A 20,798-nucleotide genomic window follows, 5' to 3' on the forward strand; every position below is an offset into this window, starting at 1 on the left:
TCCTGCTATCCAACACTGTTTCATCTGAAGGCAACACTGTGGCTGGGATTTTCTGGCCCCGGGGATACAGCGGACCAGCCAAAAGTTCATTGACTTTGGCGGTGCTGGTAAATTCCGCCACTGGGCAGGGCCGGACAATCCTGGTCTTGGTCTTGACTCCCCATGTGCAATGCCACAGGAGATCAGTTAATGGACCATGAAAAGGTTGATGTTTAACCCCATTGAGGAGTTAAATAGCATACAAGCATACATACGGACATACAAATTGGGAGCAGGAGTAGGCCATTGAGCCCCTCAGGCTTGGTCCGCCATTCAGTGATCTGATTGTGGCCTCAACCCTATCACGATACAGAAAAATAAAGCAAGAACAATGAATGAGATTTTGCAGATTTTTCTGGAAACACAATTCTGTCCCAACAGTAAAGAAGACTCACTAAACAATCAGAATTTATACTTCCACACTTGAAACAGTGCAAATGGGGTAAACAAACATCAAGGTGTGATTTACTGTCCAGTTATAAATGCTTGGTACTGAGCTCTATGTCAGCTTTATTGTAAATGAATAATCTTGGCACTTCTAGCTGAAATATGTGCTTGATGGCAAACATTGATTGATGTTGTGCAGGTGCTCAAACTAATGCTATAAATCTTCTGATTACTGTATTTGCGTTGGGGGCAGTTTTACTTTTCATTATCGCAACAAATCTACCTTACTAGGTTATGCTGAGGGCATGATTGCATATAGCCACTTCAAAGAACAATTCATATCCTTACCTTATTCTTAAATTTAATCTGAACAGATTCTGTTTCAACTTCATTATTATCCCATATATTGTGTATTCACTTCCAGGCAGCATCATCCTTCAACCAGGAGGGATGACAGTCTGGCCCATAGTTATTATTACTCACATTTCTGAGAGAGATGCCAGGAGAAACCTTGCATAAATGTACACTGACTATTAGAATCCTCCCTCCTATTAGGGTGAAGTAAATTGACTGAAACTTCACATGCAGAAGGCTGTCCGATAGTTCTAAAACAACCCTGTTTCTAATAATAATAGGTGGTCTTGAATAACGGCTCAAACACTATAAAAATCTATCCACTAAATGAGGGTAAATTGTGGCTGCAACCATGTCTTGAGTTCAACATTTGATTGAAGTGTTCAAATTTAACTGGAAAATAATATGTAATTGTATCAACCGAGGTTCAGTGGTAGAATTCTTGCCTCTTAGTCTTAGTTCAAGGAATCAAGAGCCACTCCAACGACACGCAGGTGAACGTTAAGATGCAATGGTACAATATACTCCAAATTTTGAGATCATTTGTTCAGGCCAAAAATCACAGGGTTCACTTTAACACCCGTGACGTTTTCAAGGTGTTGACATGTGCTTTGTTTGAGTCCAAGTGAAATTCAAAAAAGATTTGCAATAGAATAAATTAAATGGACAATACTAAAGAGTTCATATGAATTATTGAACATTCATTCATTTTATAACATTACAAATAGTATACATTTCATTAGTATTTATACATTTACAATTAAATCGAATCAGTAACATCTCCAGGATTATATTTTGGTTTGGGCTTTGATCCCTGGAAAAACTCGGGTTGAATTTTATACAAAGTTTGTGAAAAATTACGGTTTTATTCAGCCAAAAATCATGAGGTTGCCTTTTACATGAGTATATAGAGTATTTGACGAAGAATAATTAAGCTTTCCTGGTAAATATCCTTCAACCCACATCACTAAGACAGATTGGCTGCAGTTTTTGGCTCTGTAGCTCTGCTCCTGCCAGTGCTTGGGAAGCTTGAGAATCAAAGGCTGGGTTTTTATAGGCTCGTCCCATCCGTCGATGGGCGGAGCGAGCCGGTAAAATCGCGCGAGAGCCGAGAAATCAGGATCACTCCCTCTCTATAGATCTCAACTCTCATGATCTTACGAGAGCCGGATTTCTGGTGAGGTCAGCCTCTCGCTGTACACAGAGGGAGGAGGAGCTGAGATTTCAGTGAAAGACCTTACCCTCCAAAGGTCTGTAAGGGAGCATTTCCTCTACCTACATCTCAGGTGGGAGCAGCGTTTTTTCACCAAAGGTGGTGACTGAGCTGTGCCTTCCCTTACAATCCAACCTGCAGGTTACACTTCAGAATGAGAATGGCGCTGTCAGTGACCATCAAAGTTGTTGCAGCCCCAACCCCTTATGCCAGCAGATCTTCGTGGGTGGGAGAATGTGAAATTAGCAAGATTTCACAGTCTGTTCGCCATCACTGCATCAGGAAGGTGACAGAGGCCCAGTATAGAAGGAAAGGGAATTTCATAGTATCTTCACTTACTGGAGAGAGCAGGATGAGCAAATATGTGGCTTTCCCTGTTCTAGTTCTCCTATGCACTATGAGCCTAGTGACTCACCCCTCCCCATAATCCCACATACCCCACATATTTATCCCGCTAATCCATCTAACCTACACATCTTGGGACACTAAGGGACAATTTAGCATGGCCAATCCACCTAAGCTGAACATCTTTGGACCATGGGAGGAAACTGGAGCACCTGAAGGAAACCCATGTAAACATAAGAAGAACGTGCAAACTCCTCACAGACAGTCACCAAAGCTGTAATTGAACCCAGGACCCTGCTGCTGTGAGTAGAAGGCCTCCAACCTTCACAGAAGGAGACTGCAAATGGCACTGCAGGATTCCCTCAAGTTGCTTTGGGCTTGTGGGCCCTGTTTTGGACTGTCCCACCTCAGCATGGATGGCTGCATTTGGGCTGACCGGTTGAAGTGCAACAGCCAGGGCATTGGTGGATTGGCAGTGGTTGAGGGATGAACACTCAAATCCTGAGGGGAGAAGACCATAAGATATATATAACTAAATATATATAATTAGGCCATTCGGCCCATCGTGTCTGCTCTGCCATTCAGTCATGGCTGATAAGTTTCTCACGCTCATTCTCCCACCCTTTCCCCATAACCATTGATCCCCTTACCAATCAGGAACCTATCTATCGCTGTCTTAAATATACTTAATGACCTGGCCTCCACAGCCTTCTGTGGCAATGAATTCCATAGATTCACCACCTGCTGGCTGAAGAAATTCCTCCTCATCTCGGTTCTAAAGGGTTGTCTCTATACTCTGAGGCTCTGCCCTCAGATCCTAGTCTGTCCTACTAACGGAAACATCTTTCCCATGTCCACTTTATCCAGGCCTTTCAAAATTAGAATCATAGAATTCCTGCTATGCAGAAGGAGGCCAGTCAGCCCATCGAGTCTGCACAAACACCAATCCCACCCAGTGCCAAGTTTGAACAGAAATCCAACACCTCATGATTAACTGACAGAACTGCACCACAAGATTTCACATTTTTATACAAAAACAAACTTTATTTTATATAAAAGGAATCAAAAGAGCAAGCACTATTAACACAATAGTTTATAACTACTTATGCTATGAACTTGGTCCTACTTTTCCTTCTCCCCTAAGCGTTTCCTTATCTTGAAGATTCAGTCACTTTACTGGGTACTGACCCAAAGGTATGCCACAACCCTCTAGAATTCACTTTAATTCTCCTCAGTGTTCCAGCTATTCTATGAGGTAAGATTCTATCGGGCACCTTCCATTAGCTTTTTGGCTACATGACTCTCCACTGTTTCTATGCAGACCTCATGACTTGAATGCCTTGGCTCCTTGTTTGGGTTGCCAGCAATTATCCAACTGCCTTCCCACAACTTTCAAAGCTGACTGTTTTCTGCCACAAGGCTCTGTGAGAACCACTGTAGTTTCCTTCCGCTAGCTGCAAGCTAAAGCAAATCTTCCAGCTGCTTTTCCCTCACAAAATCTAAAGTGAGATAGTGCCCCATCGTAGGATGAATGATGAGGTTAGTATTTTCTCTGCTTGACATGAAGGCCTAGCTGACTATCATCTCCTATCGGCTCTCAATTTGATGAAATGCAGTCTACACTGAAACAAAACTGTAACTGCGCCTGCCTAATCCCTAAACTGAACAGCTTGTTTCTGCAGAAAGCACACAGATAAATTAAACAAAAGAACCTCTATGCCCAAAGCCTATCTCAATTATGATGTGACATGCTCTTGGATGCTCTCAAACAGAAATGTAAACAAATCATTTTATCTTCCGTGCCAACACTGTAACCCATATGAATAATTTATATTGCTAATGGAATTTCACAAACCTTTCTTTAAACTCCCTGAGTCCATGAAGAAACCCTATGTTTACAAAGCTGTTCTCGACTTTCTTTCACCTGAAAACTACATGTATGGTTTGAATATTTTATTGAAGAAAGGGTAGATCTTCTGGCCCCCTTAAGCTAAGATAGGAGATCCCCTATTGCTTATGGCTTTCACAGTGTCACCTTTGACTTTGAAGATAAACATAACTTACCCAAGCTCATTTGAATTGCATTCACATCAGCTTTATTTTACCAGTTTCTCAACCAGGATTTTCCCTTTATCTTACATTTAACACTTCAATACCTACAACTAGAAGTTATATTCTAAAACATATAAACCATGAACCATATTTTTGCAATGTTGCATCAATGTCCGCAAGTGCTGTCATGGAATTGGCCTTTAATCTCCTTTGCTCCAAGGAAAACAACCCTAGCTTCACCAGCCTAACCTGGCAGCTAAAATCCCCAGCCCGACAACCAAGAACTGTGAAAAGAATAGAACATCACAAAAGGCTATTGATTATGCAAAGTGGCCATAACAATTACTAAAATATATCTTAAGAAGCTTTAGATTTGATTGTTTTAGTCCAACCTCGATCAGATAAGAGACAGGCACTATGGGTGGAATTGTCCCAAAAAAAGTTCTAAATGCTGAATTCACATAAAAACTTGAGTAAATGCCGTTGCTTTTTTCAGCTAATTTTCAAAATGAATCTCCCACATTCCGTGCATCACAGAGTGCCCTAGTGTGAATCTTATTAAAAATCAGTGGGCGGGGCCTATATCTAGTGGAGAGGCCGGCAGCATAGCACTGTGTGGGCCACTGTGCATGCGCCAATCTGTCAGAGCGGAGATCGGTGCATGCACACCAGCCCCACACTGCCGCTCTCCCGATCGCTGCCCAGCCCCACGACCCCACCTCTGATTCCCCCACACCCCGATCACTGGACTCCCAGACGTGTCCGAACCAGCCCCCCTCCCCACCACCCGCTTCAATCTCCCCAAACTCCACCCCTCTGCCGCGCAGTCCCGATCTCTCGATTCCACCACACCCCCCCACACCACATTCGCAACCGTCACCCTGCCAGCAGTCCAGACCGCCCCGCCCACCTCGATGTCCAGCCCCGATCTCCGGCCTCCCTCCCTCTGTCACTGATCCAAAGTGCAGAATGGCAGCAGGACCTCCCACCCATCTACCCCACCCAAAGCCCTGCCCCCTTGCCACTGCCCATTCCCCAGTGGGCAGAGTCAAGATGCTCCTTGTGCATTGCCACTTTGCCCTTTGGACAGTTGCAGGGGGCCAGGCTGGCAATGCCCAGGGGGTCCCCCTTACCCCGACCTACTGGGGGCCTCCATGGCCCCCCCTTCACTCCAGCGGGGTTTGGTCACCAGCTCCCCGCTAGTGGGGAGCTGTTGTAAGCTCTGCTGGAGTGAACCACTCCTGGCGGGGGGCCAAATTATTTAAATAATGACATTGAGTCAGGGAGAGGGTGCGGAGCTGACGGTGCCAGCAATCCAGCGGCCAGAGACACGCGGAGGCCGTGGCGCCCAGCCGGAAGCCCGCTACAAGGCCTCCGCTTATGTTTCCTGGCCCGCAGCACAGCGGGCTGGGAGAATCCCCCCCTCCCCCATTTCACATTTGCTGCATTGAGGACGGCGAATCTTCTCAGCTTCCACGGTGAACCTCATTTTTATAATTGTGATGAGATCCTGATTCACATTGGATTAGATACTGGGAGCTTGATAGAAGGAGAAAGGACAATCTACCTTAAAAACCTTGAATTGATGTAATTGCTTAGCTTTGGGTCAAAAGCACTCAACTCTTTAAAAACTTAAATGGTTATTTTTAGAAATTCTCCTTTTTGTGCATATTTTTTATCTCTCAAAATGCTCTATTTCACAATTTGCTGCATTAAATTTTATCTGTGCATTCTACCAATTTATGTCCTCTTAAAGACACAGTTAACTGCATTTGATATTTTGTATCTTTTTTGTAGCATCTACAAATTTTAACATACCCAAGTCTAGAAGAAAGATAATATAAAATCTGATTTAATAACCCCAGTGAATCATAGAATCCTTACAGTGCAGAAGGACGCCATTCGGCCAATCCAGTCTGCACTGAATTTCTGACAGAGCATCCTACCCAGGCTCACACCTCACACCTCTCCATAATCCCACATACCCCACATATTTATCCCGCTAATCCATCTAATTTACACATCTTGGGACACTAAGGGACAATTTAGCATGGCCAATCCACCTAAGCTGAACATCTTTGGACTGTGGGAGGAAACTGGAGCACCTGGAGGAAATCCACGTCGACACAAGAAGAACGTGCAAACTCCACACAGACAGTCACCAAAGCTGTAATCGAACCTGGGACCCTGCCGCTGTGAGGCAGCAGTGTTAACCACTATGCCACCGGGGCCAAGAGCCAATTGTTTTCAATGGAAATCAAAGAACACTTGAACAAGATGCAACAATGAAAAGTTGGGGGTAATTGAAAGCTCAAATATCATAGTGCAAATCCCTTAAGATTTGTGCATTTGTTGCATAACAAAATTGCCTGCCATCTGCACACAAACTGTAACGAGGCAGTGGATGTGAGAAGGAAACTTCAATGAGGAAATTGGGATGAGACAATAGTAGCCAAGCAACATTCATGAAGCTGGCGAGAAGGAGATCAACCTTGTCTCTTGACAAAACTTCTCATCATTGATGAATTGGGCTATTAAAGACATTGAGTCGGGGAGAGGGTGAGGGAACCTCTGGTAACGAGGAAGGTACAGGGCCAGTTATCACTGCACTGGATGGGTAGCAGTTATAACTATGCAAAACATCACAGTCATTACCTAGAACTGAGAACCATTTGGACTGGATAGCAAGATAGAAACAATGAGAATTGAGAAAAACACAAATAATACAAAGTAATTTATGCTGTATATTTTTAACAAAATAAAATGATGTTTAATTCAAATGATTACTATATAATTTATCTGATGCAGCAAATCACCTAAACCATACAACACCCTGATACAACAATCTTTCCTGTTGGTCCCAAGGTATTTGATGCACATATATGCCCCCTAGTGCTCAGTATTAGAAACACAGTTCTTCTCATTTTCACATTGACCTATATTTGTACATTGATTACTCGTCTGTTTTGTGTCCTTTTATCAATTTCTTTGCCATGCTGCCATACTCTTTAAAACTGTGTGGCTTAATTTTCTAAGAAAACATCCCCTGTAATACCTTATAAAAAACTTTATCGCAGATAGAGTGAATAAACTTTGTCCTTTCATCTACAAGGAATCAGGCTAAAGAGGTGACCTGATTGAGATGTTTAAGATACTGGATGAATATCCTAATACACTGGGGAAAAATCTTCCCTCTAATGGGAAGAACCCAGAAAAGGGAACAAAGTCTTTATTTAAAGAGCAAGCTGCTTATAAATGAATACAGGCAGAAAAAATAGGCAAAAGATTTTAACAATGTAGATCAACTATGCTTCTAAAATATTCTGGAACTGTCATCTGAGGCCAGCCCTTACCTTCATGTGGACAGGAAGAAATGGAAGAGTAGCAGGAACAAGAGGAAGTAAGGAAGAGCAACTCGACCAGTCCCTTGCCTAATGCGTACTTGTGCTTGTTGATCACCCTCTGAATATCCTTCTAACGTACCCTCTTTCCTCCGTGTAAATCCAATCTCTGAGCTGATGCTTGCTAAGGTCAGTTGCATTTTGCTGGGTGTTGCCTTCCTCTTCCTGTGATGTGTTATGGCACTTTACATTTGCTGTACCTGAAGTGGAAGAGATGGGCAAGAGTTAGCATTTAGCAGAGAAAGATGATAGTCATGCAAAACACTTGTACTTTGACATAGAGTGTGTGTAGGGGGTGATAGAAGTAAGGAAGGAAAATGAGACCAAAGTATGAGGAAATCCTGAGAGATATTTGTTTTGTTCTGTTCTGTCCAGTTGCAATGGTCATGACTCATAGAATCCCTACAGTGCAGAAGGAGGCCATTTGGTCCATCGAGTCTGCACTGATTCTTACCCAGGTTTACTCCGTAATTCCATACCACGTACTTAATCCAGTCCCATCTATATATATTCTGAATAATGACACTGGTTAGAGGGATAATTTAGGATGGGGTACAGAGGACATTGATAAAACTTTTGATCCCCGCAGTCTGTTCAGGATCATTTCCATCCCGTACTGCCTCACAACATTTCCTGTCCTGTGAGTGATCCTGTAAGTACTTATTCTTCTGATTGACTCTCACGCTCCTTTTACAGTGCAGACTATTAGACCACCTTCACTGAAAAGTGATTGAGACACAAAAGAAAGAATGTGGCCCAAATTCAAATTTAATAGACCCTTTGCATTCAATTATACACAGTAAGGAATGAAGAAAACATTATGGTGTTATCCACTGCTACAAGATAGTCTCCCTGCCCTATCCCCCTGGTAGCTCATTCACTAAATGATTAAACAAAACAAATAGAATTCCAGAGATAAACCCTTTACTCTGAGGTAATTTTGATATTACATTATCTTTAAATAGCCTAAAACCAAAGTGTTCTGGGCTGATGCTTATCTTTGGCTCTAATTTCCACTTTTAAGACTGAACAGCATCAAATATTCAATTATATTCAGGCAATGACTTGTATTTATTTACACAGCGTCTTTAACATTGTAAAACACCCTGCGGTTCTTCACAGCAGCGTTATCAAAACAATTGCCACCAATCCACATGACAAGATGGTAGGGCAGGTGTGAGGGGAAAGAAAGGTTTAGAGAGGAAATTCCAGAGTTCATGGTCCAGGCAGCTGAAAGGATGATTGCCGATGGTAGAGCAATTCAATTTGGGGATGTACAAGAGGCCAGAATATGAGGAGAAGAGAGAGCTCGGTGAGTTGTAGGACTGGATTACAAAGATAAGAGAGGTCGAGGCCATGAGGGATTTGTAAACAAGGATGAGAATTTTACGAGTGGGGTGTTGCCAGACTGGAGAACGTGTATGTCAGTGAGCACAGGGTGATAGCTGAACAGGAATTGATATGTGTTAGGATACAGGGAACAAAATTTCGGATGAGTTTGTGTTTACAGGAGGTGGAAGGTGGGAGACCAGTCTGGACATTGTTACGGTCATGTCATATATCTGTGAGATGTATGTGGAAGATGGTCTACTTTTAAAAAGCAGCATGGAATTTATCTTCATAAAATGGGCTTCAAAGGGTCAGGTGATTTATTCTATGGTTTCTGTACAGAAAATGATTAACTCACACCTGACTATGTTCTCTGGAAAAAGAGAAATGTATTGGAGAAACTTAAGAGGCTAAAATACAACGAGTCCCCAGATCCTATTAGCCTACACCCTCGAGTAGGTGGCACGCAAAAGGTAAAAACGCAGAGGCGCAGTCTCAGGATAAGGGGCTGAGAGGAGGAGAAATTTTGTGAATCTTTGGAATTTTCTACCCCAAGGTGTTGTGAGTGCTCCATAGTTGAATATATTCAAAGCTGAGATAGACAGATCTTTGATAACTCAGGGAATCAAAGGATGTGGGGAATTGGCAGGAAAGTGGGGTAACAGCCCAAATTCAGCGATGGTTGTATTCAATGGCAGAGCAGGCAGGCCATGTGGTCCACTCCTGCTCCTACTTCTTGTGCACTTGAAAGTCATTAAAATATAAATATCCATTTTGGAGGATCTTCACTGAAGAGATATCAAGTTGCAAGATCACTTGTGGGATTTGCCGTTACTATTGTCTGGATAGTTACAGAAACTTGCATATAATGGTTGCCCCAGGCTTGGTGGCTGAAATCTAACAAAAAGGTTGCAAATGCACATTTTATCACAAGCAGTTGTGAATTGTATCAAACATCCTCCATTGTGTGGAAAATTGATTAGCTATCAGCCCATTGTGTGGACAATGGAAAATCAATACTGTTATCGCAAGATAGAAACTGACTGGAGGTAGCAAATATATTATTTATTCCAAGAAAACAGCCAACAAAAACAGCCCTGAATACAAAAACCAGAGGAAATCCATCTTGCCTAGCAGAAGAGAAGCTTGGTTGAAGTCATTAGGTTACATTTTAGCTTCATTTGAAGCAATTTTTAAAAGCGGCATCTCGGCCTTTTGGCTAAGATGCAAATGAGATCAAGCCTTGGAGGAGGAGCTATGCCTACTCCAATCAGCTTGGATCATGTAGATCAAGCCCAAGACAGGAGGTGAGAGCCCTGTCTTGTCAGCTTGGATCGGGAATGTCTCAACTTGTTGAGACTCTGAATTGGACTTGATTTGATTGAATTGGAATAAAAACAAAAAAAAAGAGAAGACCATTTTCTGACCATTGTTAGAGAAGTGGAGCTAATTCGTTTTACCTGCAAGATTATATTTCCTCATTATGGAGGCTTGATCACAACTTTGACTAAAGAGCTAGAAACCTTGATGGCTTGGAATGCCATTGCATGTGCTCGTGCATGTGTTCGGTTTCAACGTCTGATGGGCAAATCCCCTGCACTGGGAACCCTATAAAAATCTGATTTAAACTGGAGATGTATTAACAGAATAATTACCCAGGAAATGTTAGAAAGATTAAAACCATTTCTGACTCCTGATAGTACTGTTCCCCGACCCCCGCCAGTGCATTCCCTCCTCCCGCAATACCCACCATCCCTTACGACACCTACACTAATCCTCCCAACTTCTGATTACCTTCCTGACACCGCAACAACTATCCCAACTCTGCAACTTCCACCCACCCCTCGACTTGCCTCCTGACACCCTGACAACCTTCACTCCTCAAACTGACCACCTAACCCCTGACCCATCCTATCCCCTGACCAAGACTACAGCCCCATCCTATCTCTTCCCCTGTCCTACCCTCTTTCCTCCCCCCTTCCCCCCACAATTCTTACCTTCCTATCCTATCCGCCTCTCTCCCCATTCCCATTCTATCCATTAACCCTAAATACTTACCTCCTCCCCGGCTTCTCAAATTGACTGGGACCTTTATGGTAACTGCTTTATGGTAGCTAGTGCTGTATCAAGGGAGTGTGGCTTCACATCCTCCAAATCTGCTGCTCTGCACTGAAGGCCTCGGGAACCTGTCGTGCTGCACATTTCACTCCAGGCCCAAATTGGAAGGTGGGGCAGGAAATATACAGCACCCGTCTGAGGTAAGTGAAAAGGTGAGGAATGGCGATCCCTTCTCGGAAATTCTGGCCCAATATATTTTAATGGTACATGAAAGCTTAACATTGGTCAGGACTCTGGTTCTGCAATCGCATGAATGTATTCATCCTCATTCGGAGACAAGTAACAGTCTCTTTGTAATACAGTATAATTGGGCACCATGTTAAAGTGAGGGATGTGCTCCAGTGCTATCATCATCAATATAGAAAGCATTCACATCATGCAACAGAAACTAGAAATACACAGGACATCAATCAACGTCTACACTTATATGTTATTATAGGGCATGTGATTTGTTAGGTAGAGGTCCTGTTATGGGCATTGCTGTATTTACTGTGTACCTACTGTGTACTGTGGAGTTGAATTATCCTGAAATTTGAGATTTCTCATCTCCTTAGCTCTAAGGTAACCAAACAGGAAGCCAGTCCAGATACACAAACCAAAACCAGTGCGCCATGGGAAGAAAATGGTCCCCAAAGGTAGGAAGACATTGATTAACTTCACCAATTAACTTTTACTGCCCTGACAGTAATGCTTCTTCATCCTTGTGTACTGAAATTACTAGTCATTCTCTTAACTAGTCACCAATTTATCTGAATGATGTTGGAAGCTTTACTTCTGACAAATTAGATCTTTTACCAAAATGTTTTAATTTTTTGTGGCTGTGATTTTTTTTTTGTCTTTCTTTGACACAGTAGCAGTTTAAAGTCAGCTAAAAGTAATGACTATTGCTCCACATATAATTTAATCCAGTCCCTTTATAAACAGGTGATGTTCTGTGGAATAAACAGGTGTGGGGAAGAATTTTAACCAAAAATAAAGGGTGGGTTTGGGTCAGGTCAGTGGATGAAAAAGAGTCTAAAATTTTAAATGACCCCAACCTGGCTACCTCCAATGTTATTGGAAGATGGGCAGGAGACCAATCCGTTCCAAATATGATAATGAGGTTGCGAGCTTCATTGTCATTCAGCTTTTTGGATTTAACTGTTGTTGGCCGGGTTTCTTGAGCCTTGGGGAACCCAGGGACTAGGTCCAGGTGAGGATTTGGAGGATCCTTGAGGTGAGTGCCTTTGCAACTACCTGCTGAATTCAGTGTACCTGCTGAGAAACTCCTCCAGTCACGTACCCTGCCTCCTAAAAACTTCCCCTTGAGGCCACTTACTCCATCTTGCTGAGGCCTCCTATTTCATCCCAAGACCTCAGACTCCCCCCCCCCCCCCCCCACAGAGGCCTCTGACCAACCCCAGGCCCCTGATTCTTCCCCTGGAAGGTTTTCAGTTCTTCCAAATTGAAGCCTCCAATCCCTCACCCTCCCCAAAGACCTCTGCCCTCCTTCCGCTGAAGCCTCTGACTTCCCCTCACATCTCAGATGCCCCCGAGGCCTCCAACACCCCCACCCACCTCCTGTCACTAGTCTCTGATGTACCCCCAACTCCAAAGGCTCTGATTCCCTACCTCTGATCAATCTGTGCCTCCAGACTTACCTGATTCTGTGGCCACACAGACCAGCTCTCCATCCAACTAGTAGCCATCCTGTGGAGCAGCTGCAACTCCGGAAGATGTGGAGGGTCTTCCAATTTCTGGTTTCCCCACAATTTTCAGACCTATGCACTCTTGGCGGGACAGTTAAGTTAAAATCCAGGCCATCATGTCTCCTTCCTGCCTCCCCCTCTTCATTAAACAAAACACCACAAGATTTTTAGCTCTCAATCTGTTCCCAAATCATTGTATCTGTAAAACGATCATGCACGTGCATTGCTGGAGTTATTAAAATACCAAGTGCACTTTTTAATATTAAGTCTTATCATCTGGTCATGAACTGAATTGTCTTTTTCAGTGGATTGTATATTTCTCCAAGTGAACGCAACAAATCACCAAAATTCCCTCATCCTAAACGACGGACTCCTTCTGGTGGTAGTGATCATGAGTCGAGCCAGCCTGGCAGGCGATGGTAGGAATTGATATGTTTTAAGTGATTGATTCTGTTGCAGTTTTGAAGAATGCCTGGCATATCCAAGAGCTGGAGCCCACACGATCCTCACCACACCCCCGCTCCCCCAAGAAACTCCCCTGCTTGGACACATACAAAGTGCATGTTACCCAAAATCATCCTACCCCTTCCTATTTCTGGGTCAAGTCATCATAAGCTGCCTCTTCCCCACAACTATCTGTAGGAAGTCTCACAATACCAGGTTAAAGTCCAACAGGTTTATTTGGAATCGCAAGCTTTCGGGGCGCTGCACCTTTATTAGGTGAACTCCGAAAGCTCGTAATTCCAAATAAACCTGTTGGACTTTAACCTGGTGTTGTGAGACTTCCTACTGTGCCCACCCCAGTCAACACCGGCATCTCCACATCATGACCACAAATATCTGACACATAACGGCATCCAGAAGCAACAGAACAAAATCAATTTGTGTTAAACCTTTCAGAAAATAAATATAACTCTCAGAAGGTAGCCGCAGGTTAGTATAGTGCTGTGGAACTGGTGGTACTAAGGTGGGCAGAATCGTCCCCTCCTGGCTGTGGTGGGTCGGGGCAGAAAATATGGTGGGATGAAATCAAACTGTTTCCTGACGGCGAGAAATGGCGGAGCGAACCTGCGATCCTGACTGTCATGGTGGGTTCACGACGGGTTGCCGTTCCCCACTGTAGCTCGTCGGGATTTGAATTTGCATGTCATGCATGCTAATTAAAATACCCCCTCTCCCCACCCCCAGCATATCTGCGGGGGTGGCGGGGTGGGGGTGTGGATTCACATCGGTCCAATTCACGACCAGACAAATCTGTACACGTGGCAAGACAGTTAAAAGCACTTACCCAATAAGCCATGGTCTGGCATAGTGAAGGAAGATGAGGGGGATCGCAACAGACACCTCCAGACGCTGAAAGATGCCCTCATAAGAACAGGATATGGTGCTCGACTCATCGATCGACAGTTCTGACGTGCCACAGCGAAAAACCACACCGACCTCCTCAGAAGACAAACACGGGACACGGCGGACAGAGTACCCTTCGTTATCCAGTAATTCCCCGGAGCGGAGAAACTACGACGTCTTCTCTGGAGCCTTCAATATGTCATGGATGAAGACGAACATCTCGCCAAGGCCATCCCCACACCTCCACTTCAACCGGGATCTTGGGTTCATGTCACACTATCTGTAACCCCCACAACTTGCCTGGGCTTGCAAAATCTCACTAACTGTCCTGTCTGGAGACAATACACATCTCTTTAACCTGTGCTTAACCCTCTCTCCACTCACATTGTCTGTACCTTTAAGACTTGATTACCTGTAAAGACTCGCATTCCAACCATTATCTTGTAAATTGAGTTTGTGTCTATATATGCCTCGTTTGTGAACACACCTCCCACTCACCTGATGAAGGGGCAGCGCTCCGAAAGCTTGTGGCTTGTGCTACCAAATCAACCTGTTGGACTTTAACCTGGTGTTGTGAGACTTCTTACAATGAAGAACCACATGACTTCAGGTGTGGAGCTTTCTGAGGAATAGGAGAATGAGTGACAGCCTTGCCTGCCTCACATCGCACAGAGCATCACCCTCCCGTTCCAATTTTCAGAGATGAATCATTCTTCCTCATGGGATGCTCAGAGGAGACCGACTTCTCCCTTGACACAAGCACAATCACAGTCCTCCCTTGCCAGCTTAACAACGTGCTGCTCAGATTGTGTGATGGCTGGATCTTGGGCATGCCCCCATCGTCTTTTTCTCTGGCCTATTGTGTGCTGTCTTCTCCTGAATGAGAATAGTTGGGTGGATTGTAAGCACTTCTGTTGCAGGAGCAGATTACATGCTGCTAATTTTGTGGCTCTAATATGTGACCTTCTGACTCCCCAAAGCCTGTTCACCACAAACAATGCACAAGTGAGCAGTTTGAGGGAATACTGTCTACTTGCTGGATGAGCGTAGCTCCAACAGCACTCAGAAATCTGGACATCATCCAGAACGAAGTAGACTGCTTGATTGACACCCCATGCAACACTCTGTGTTCAGCCCCTTCACCACCAACCCATACTGGCAGCTGTGCTTGCTGTGTGCACTGCTGCTAGTCCCCAAGGCTACTTCAGCAGCCCCCTCCAGACTTGCAAACTCTAGCAGCTAGGAGGACAAGGATAGGACACCAAAGCTATGGGATCAGCAGATTTTGCAAGTTGCCCTCTACTCCAAACCCCCCTCCAACCTCCCCTCCGCCCCCCCCAACCCCTCCAGCCACACACCACCCCCACTCTCCCGCATCGCCCCCAACTCTCCCACCAATAATCAATAATGGCTGTGCCTTCAGTGTGGCTGGGTCAGCACCCTGCAGTTGCCTCCCTATCAGCTGACCACCAGCTGGACTGCAATGGGTCATTGAGACAGCATTACAGCACCATCTTAAGGGCTTTTAAGGATGGGTCACACAGATGGCCTTGCCATTGACACCCACATCCCATGCCAGATTCAGAAGAAGGTTGAGATGAGTTTCGAGAGTCTAAGGTTCGTTTACCTGGTGCCACAGATTAAATCATTCATCCATTTCTTGCACTGCAGGGCAGTCCTCCTCTGCACCTCTCTGGCGCAGGCAACCCTGGCAACTTCCTCCCAAGCCAATGTGATTGAGGTGGGTGGGCCTCCTGCACTCATTGAGAAAAGTATGTCCCTCCTGTCCTCCGTTGCTTTAAGGAGAGTCTCTAGGGAAACATAGAAAATAGGTGCAGGAGTAGGCCATTCGGCTCTTCGAGCCTGCACTACCATTCAATTTGATCATGGCTCATCATGCACTTTCAGTATTCCACTCTCGCTTTCTCTCCATACCCCTTGATCCCTTTAGCCACAAGAGCCACGTCCAGCTCCCTCTAGAACATATCTAACAAACTGGCCCCAACAGCTTTCTGTGGAAGAGAATTCCAGAGGTTCACAACTTTCTGAGTGAAGAAGTTCTTCCTCATCTCCGTCCTGAATGGCTTACCCCTTATCCTTAGACTGTGACCTCCAGTTCTGGACTTCCCCAACATTGGGAACATTCTTCCCGCATCCAGTCCCATCAGGGTTTTATATGTTTCTATGAGATCCCCTCTCATTCTTCTAAACTCCAGTGAATACAAGCCCAGTCGATCCAGTCTCTCTTCATATGTCAGTCCTGCCATTCCAGGAATCAGTCTGGTGAACCTTCGCTGGACTCTCTCAATAGCAAGAATGTCCTTCCTCAGACTAGGAGACCAAAGCTGCACACAATACTCAAGGTGCGGCTTCACCACGGGCCTGGATAACTGCAGCAAGACGTCTTTACTCCTATACTCAAATCCTCTTGCTATGAAGGCGAGCATGCCATTAGCTTTTGGAAAAATTCCAGCCACAGAGTGGGAAGAGGCACATGGTTAACATAACTCACTCAGGTCCCAATAAGGACCATGTTGAGCAGTGACCGTGACATTTCCCAGCTGCGGCTGAGGCTGAAGAAGAATATTGATGAGGATACAGTCCCCATAGCTTCCTAATGACTCATTAGTTACACTGGCGTTAGTAGTAGCCTGGGAACAGCTGCACATTCGACTCTATATTTTCATGCCACACAAGTGAGGAGAAAAAGGAAAGAAATTACAGAAAATGTAGGAAAACTATTCTCGGAATGAATTGCTCCATGAGAAAATGAAGTTTCAAAAAAATGACAATTTTTAGCGGATAATAAATTTACAGCTAAAAATTTTGAGTGTTAAATCTGCCAGTCACTGCTATTTACCATGTTGTTTTGTTATATAACTCCCTCTTGCTAGTGTGCAGCTGAAACTACAAGATAAAACTGGGCAGATGTCATGGAAGAAAGGCAATGCGACACCAAGAAAATTAATACTGGAACAAAGTATATATGCACTTGGTATACAAAGTGAATGAGTAAGGACAGATGAAAGATAACTTTTAGAAGTTGAAACGAGATGAGGGTATTAGAGGCTGCTGTTCTTTCCTGGTTAGGTAGTTTACCCAGTAATATTGATTTGTTTTCACCATAGGGACTGGAGCAGCTTCACATCACAAGTCAAATTAAATTGGCCTGACTAGCATTCCTTAAATCTTGAAGTTGAAAGCGGAACCAGCAAACACTGATGCAGATAAAATGGGCCATATCTTGTCTAGTGTTTGTGATTATTCTAGCAACCGAGGTTGTGATTTCAAATCTCATTGTGGCCACTTAGATTTAATAAATCTGAAAATTTTGGGATTAGCGCATAGGAGATAATTATGAAAGATGCCATGGGAGTAAAAACATTAATGCCTTTCAGAGAAGGGAACCTGCTGCCTCCTGGTTCAGCCTGCTTATGACTTGAGCATCTTAATTGGAATATGTTGCCACCCACCTTATTTTGTGGGGTGCATCTTTTGTTAGAACTACAAGAAAACAGTAAGATGAATATGTTAGGTAATGGAGGATGCGGTCAGGCAGGGTAATGTATGCAATGTGAAGTAAGAAGCCTTGTGCAGTGTCTCAAAGAATAATGATGGACTTTCAACATTTTAAAGGATCAGGTCCACAGCTGCTCCCTTTTGGGCCAAACCTAATGCAGCACAGGAGGAGGACACTCGGCCCATCATGCCTGTACCAGCCATTTAAAGGAACTATTCAGTTTAATTCCATGCCCCTACTTTTCCTCATAGTCCCGTAAATATTTTTACTCTAAACAGTTATCCCAATTTTCTTCTGAAGATTATTACTGAATCTACCTTTATCACCCATTCAGGCAGAGCATTCCAGATTATAACAACTCACTGTATAAAAGCGTCCTCATGTCACCTTCTGGCTCTTTTCCAGTGAGCTTAAATCTGTATCCTCTGGTTACCGGCCCTTCTGCCTTATTGATTCTACAATGTTTTTGAACATTAAATGTCCCCTTAACCTTCTCTGCTCTAAAGGGCAAGCCCCAGTTCTCTGCAGACCTACATTTCTATGTGTAAAAACCCTAGCGTTTAGCTTCCTTGGTGACGTATCTTTGTTCACTGCAAGTGTTTGGTGAAGAAGGAAAAAACAAATGTAATTTGATTTCAACTTGTTTGAACCAACCAGGAAGAACCAAAACAATGGAGAGGATATAGATCCAAAGCAACAAAAGAGAAGGTAGGTTATTTTAAAAAGTTGCCACAATGCACATTGCTGCTGGAAAATGCATAGTGCACAATGCAATGACATTGCTGATTTCCTTGTGATTGTTTGTGTATGCTCTTAAAAAAAAAATGCTTTTTCAACTATTAGGAGTGACCTTACACAGCAAGTTAGGCAGGATCTGCTTTTAGTGGGCTAAAGTTATAAAATCTTAACCTTCAACTGAATGATCAAATTCTAAATTTTGCACCAAAAAGGTTTCCAGGCTACAGCTTTCAGGTTATTCTTTTAAAATGAATGTTCTCTATTTCTTGTTTTGCTGATATGATATTTAGAGAACTTTCCTGATACACCAAGCTTCAGATCACGTGAATCACGTGAATTTAAATTCACCCCCTTGAAAATATTGTTTTACACCATCCAGGGAAAAGATATAGGGCAGGACTTTCCAGCCACGCTCACCCCAGTCCGGAAAATCCCACCCGAGGTCAACAGACCTTTGCAAGGTCTGTGTCCCGCCTACTATGATTCCCATGATGGGCAGGATGGGAAAATTCCACCCATAGCCCCAGAAATTTGCAGAAGTCAAAAAAAAATTAAATTGTTGAACCTCATAAAGAGAACAATTAAGAGTTAACACAATCCAAAGTGTTTATTTTAGGTGGCAGGTACAGCTTCATAACTTATGACAAATAACTCAGTATTTCAGCCGCTGACTGGGCCTCTGATTTGTTGTTGGTGGATTTATTTTCCTATCAGTAACTCCCAGTGATGAGCAGCACTTGTACAAAACCATCCATCACCAGATTGACCTGATCCACATCAAGCACGTATGGATTTCACTCTCTCCTCTGTCTAAACTGTTCACAAAGCCAGTATCAACTTGGAAAGCTAGGAATCCCAGCTTTCCTGACTCCATTGCCAACTATTTCCTATATCTCTTCCTCCCTCAACAATCACCTCCAGAAATTACAAAGCAGTTATTATAGTGATATTTTAACCACTTCCCAACTCAATGGTATTTTTTTAAACCATGTTTGAATACATTTTCCTTTAAGACACAGGGCAGAATTTTCTCATTTTTGACGAAGTGCCAACTCAGGCAGGAAAAGGTAGTGTACTCTTCGCCAGCTCCGCCTCCGGCAAGAAATCCTGGAGGCAGATCCCACAAAGCCCATCCTGCCAGCAGGGCCACCTGATCGAAAAAAAACTCAAAATAAAAAAAGGATCCCCCCACCATGAACATGAGAACACCCCTCCCGCCCAATGGACACAGGACCCCCTCCCACAATCGCAGAAACAGACCACACACCTCCGATGGAACCTCCCCGCTCTGAACCTTCCCAGTGAAAGTCCTCCAGCACTGCCCGGGCACTGCCCCTGCCAGGATACAGCCTGGGCATGACACTCGCACCGCTGGGGACTGATCTTAGCTTTGTACCTCCCTGTGGATTCTGTTCACCAGTTCCCTGTTTGCAAAAATCAGTCAGGAACCCTGGTGGGACTTTTGTGCGTGGGGGGAATTTCCAGTGTTGAGGCTCACTAGTTATTTGAAACTGAATTCAAATGGGGTTCTTGTCATTGTAGGAACTCTGTTACAACATTGGTGGGGGCGGGGACGAACAGGCGGTGAAATCCCACTGGAATAAAGGCCATTTTGTGACTTCCCCTTGATTCTCCACCTTTGCCGCTTTTGCCACACAAAAATTGGGGTGGAAAATCCCCCCACCCCCACAGTGATTGATTCTTCTTTCCATAAGAAGGATTTAATCAACAACTTTTCATATGGTCATTTCTAATTCCTTCTGTATCCCAAAACAGATTGGTCAAGAAAGTAATGTTCACACCTATAGCTGCCTTTAAACTTTTCATTAGCTTTTGAGCAGATCCTGGAGATTATTTCCAGTATGGTGCCTCCTACAGGGGATCTATGGCAAGCGACAATGTGACTCTCCAACCGATCAATTTGAAGAATCCTATTATGAGTCTAAACCAGAAAGTATAAATTAAAACATTTAATTCATATTAAAATGTATGTATAAAATTCAAAATGAGAAGGAAAGAAAGATTGGATTAAGAGAGAGATTAAAAAAAGACAGAAGGAAAAAATAAAAACTATTAATCCTCTTCAACAATAATTAAATTGTGAGAGTATGAGACTCCTCATTTATAAAAATCAATTTTCAGTTGTCTGAGAGGTTGCTTGACAGTAATTAAGATTTATCACACCATTGATAATACACTTACATTTACCAGCCCTAACTTTTTCTGGCATGTTTAAGGACAAGTACAGTCATTCCAATCCTTTAGAA

The 20,798-nt window shown here is 43.7% G+C and overlaps 1 protein-coding gene and 1 long non-coding RNA gene across 4 annotated transcripts in view; one reads left to right on the forward strand and one right to left on the reverse strand.

The window, feature by feature from the left end:
• epb41l4a (erythrocyte membrane protein band 4.1 like 4A) overlaps positions 1-20,798 on the forward strand; it is a 207,352-nt gene that overhangs the window by 157,916 nt on the left and 28,638 nt on the right. For all 3 annotated transcript variants that reach the window (XM_078214667.1, XM_078214668.1, XM_078214669.1), the window contains 3 exons: positions 11,793-11,873; positions 13,232-13,345; positions 18,451-18,501. In XM_078214667.1, coding sequence (XP_078070793.1) covers positions 11,793-11,873; positions 13,232-13,345; positions 18,451-18,501 — 246 coding nt within the window. The remainder of the gene's footprint in view (positions 1-11,792; positions 11,874-13,231; positions 13,346-18,450; positions 18,502-20,798) is intronic.
• LOC144494977 (uncharacterized) overlaps positions 1-20,798 on the reverse strand; it is an 88,818-nt gene that overhangs the window by 34,118 nt on the left and 33,902 nt on the right. The gene's annotated exons all lie outside the window — the stretch shown is intronic.

The sequence above is a fragment of the Mustelus asterias genome, chromosome 6 (genome assembly GCF_964213995.1).
Source record: "Mustelus asterias chromosome 6, sMusAst1.hap1.1, whole genome shotgun sequence".
In the NCBI taxonomy this organism is placed as follows: Eukaryota; Metazoa; Chordata; class Chondrichthyes; order Carcharhiniformes; family Triakidae; genus Mustelus; species Mustelus asterias.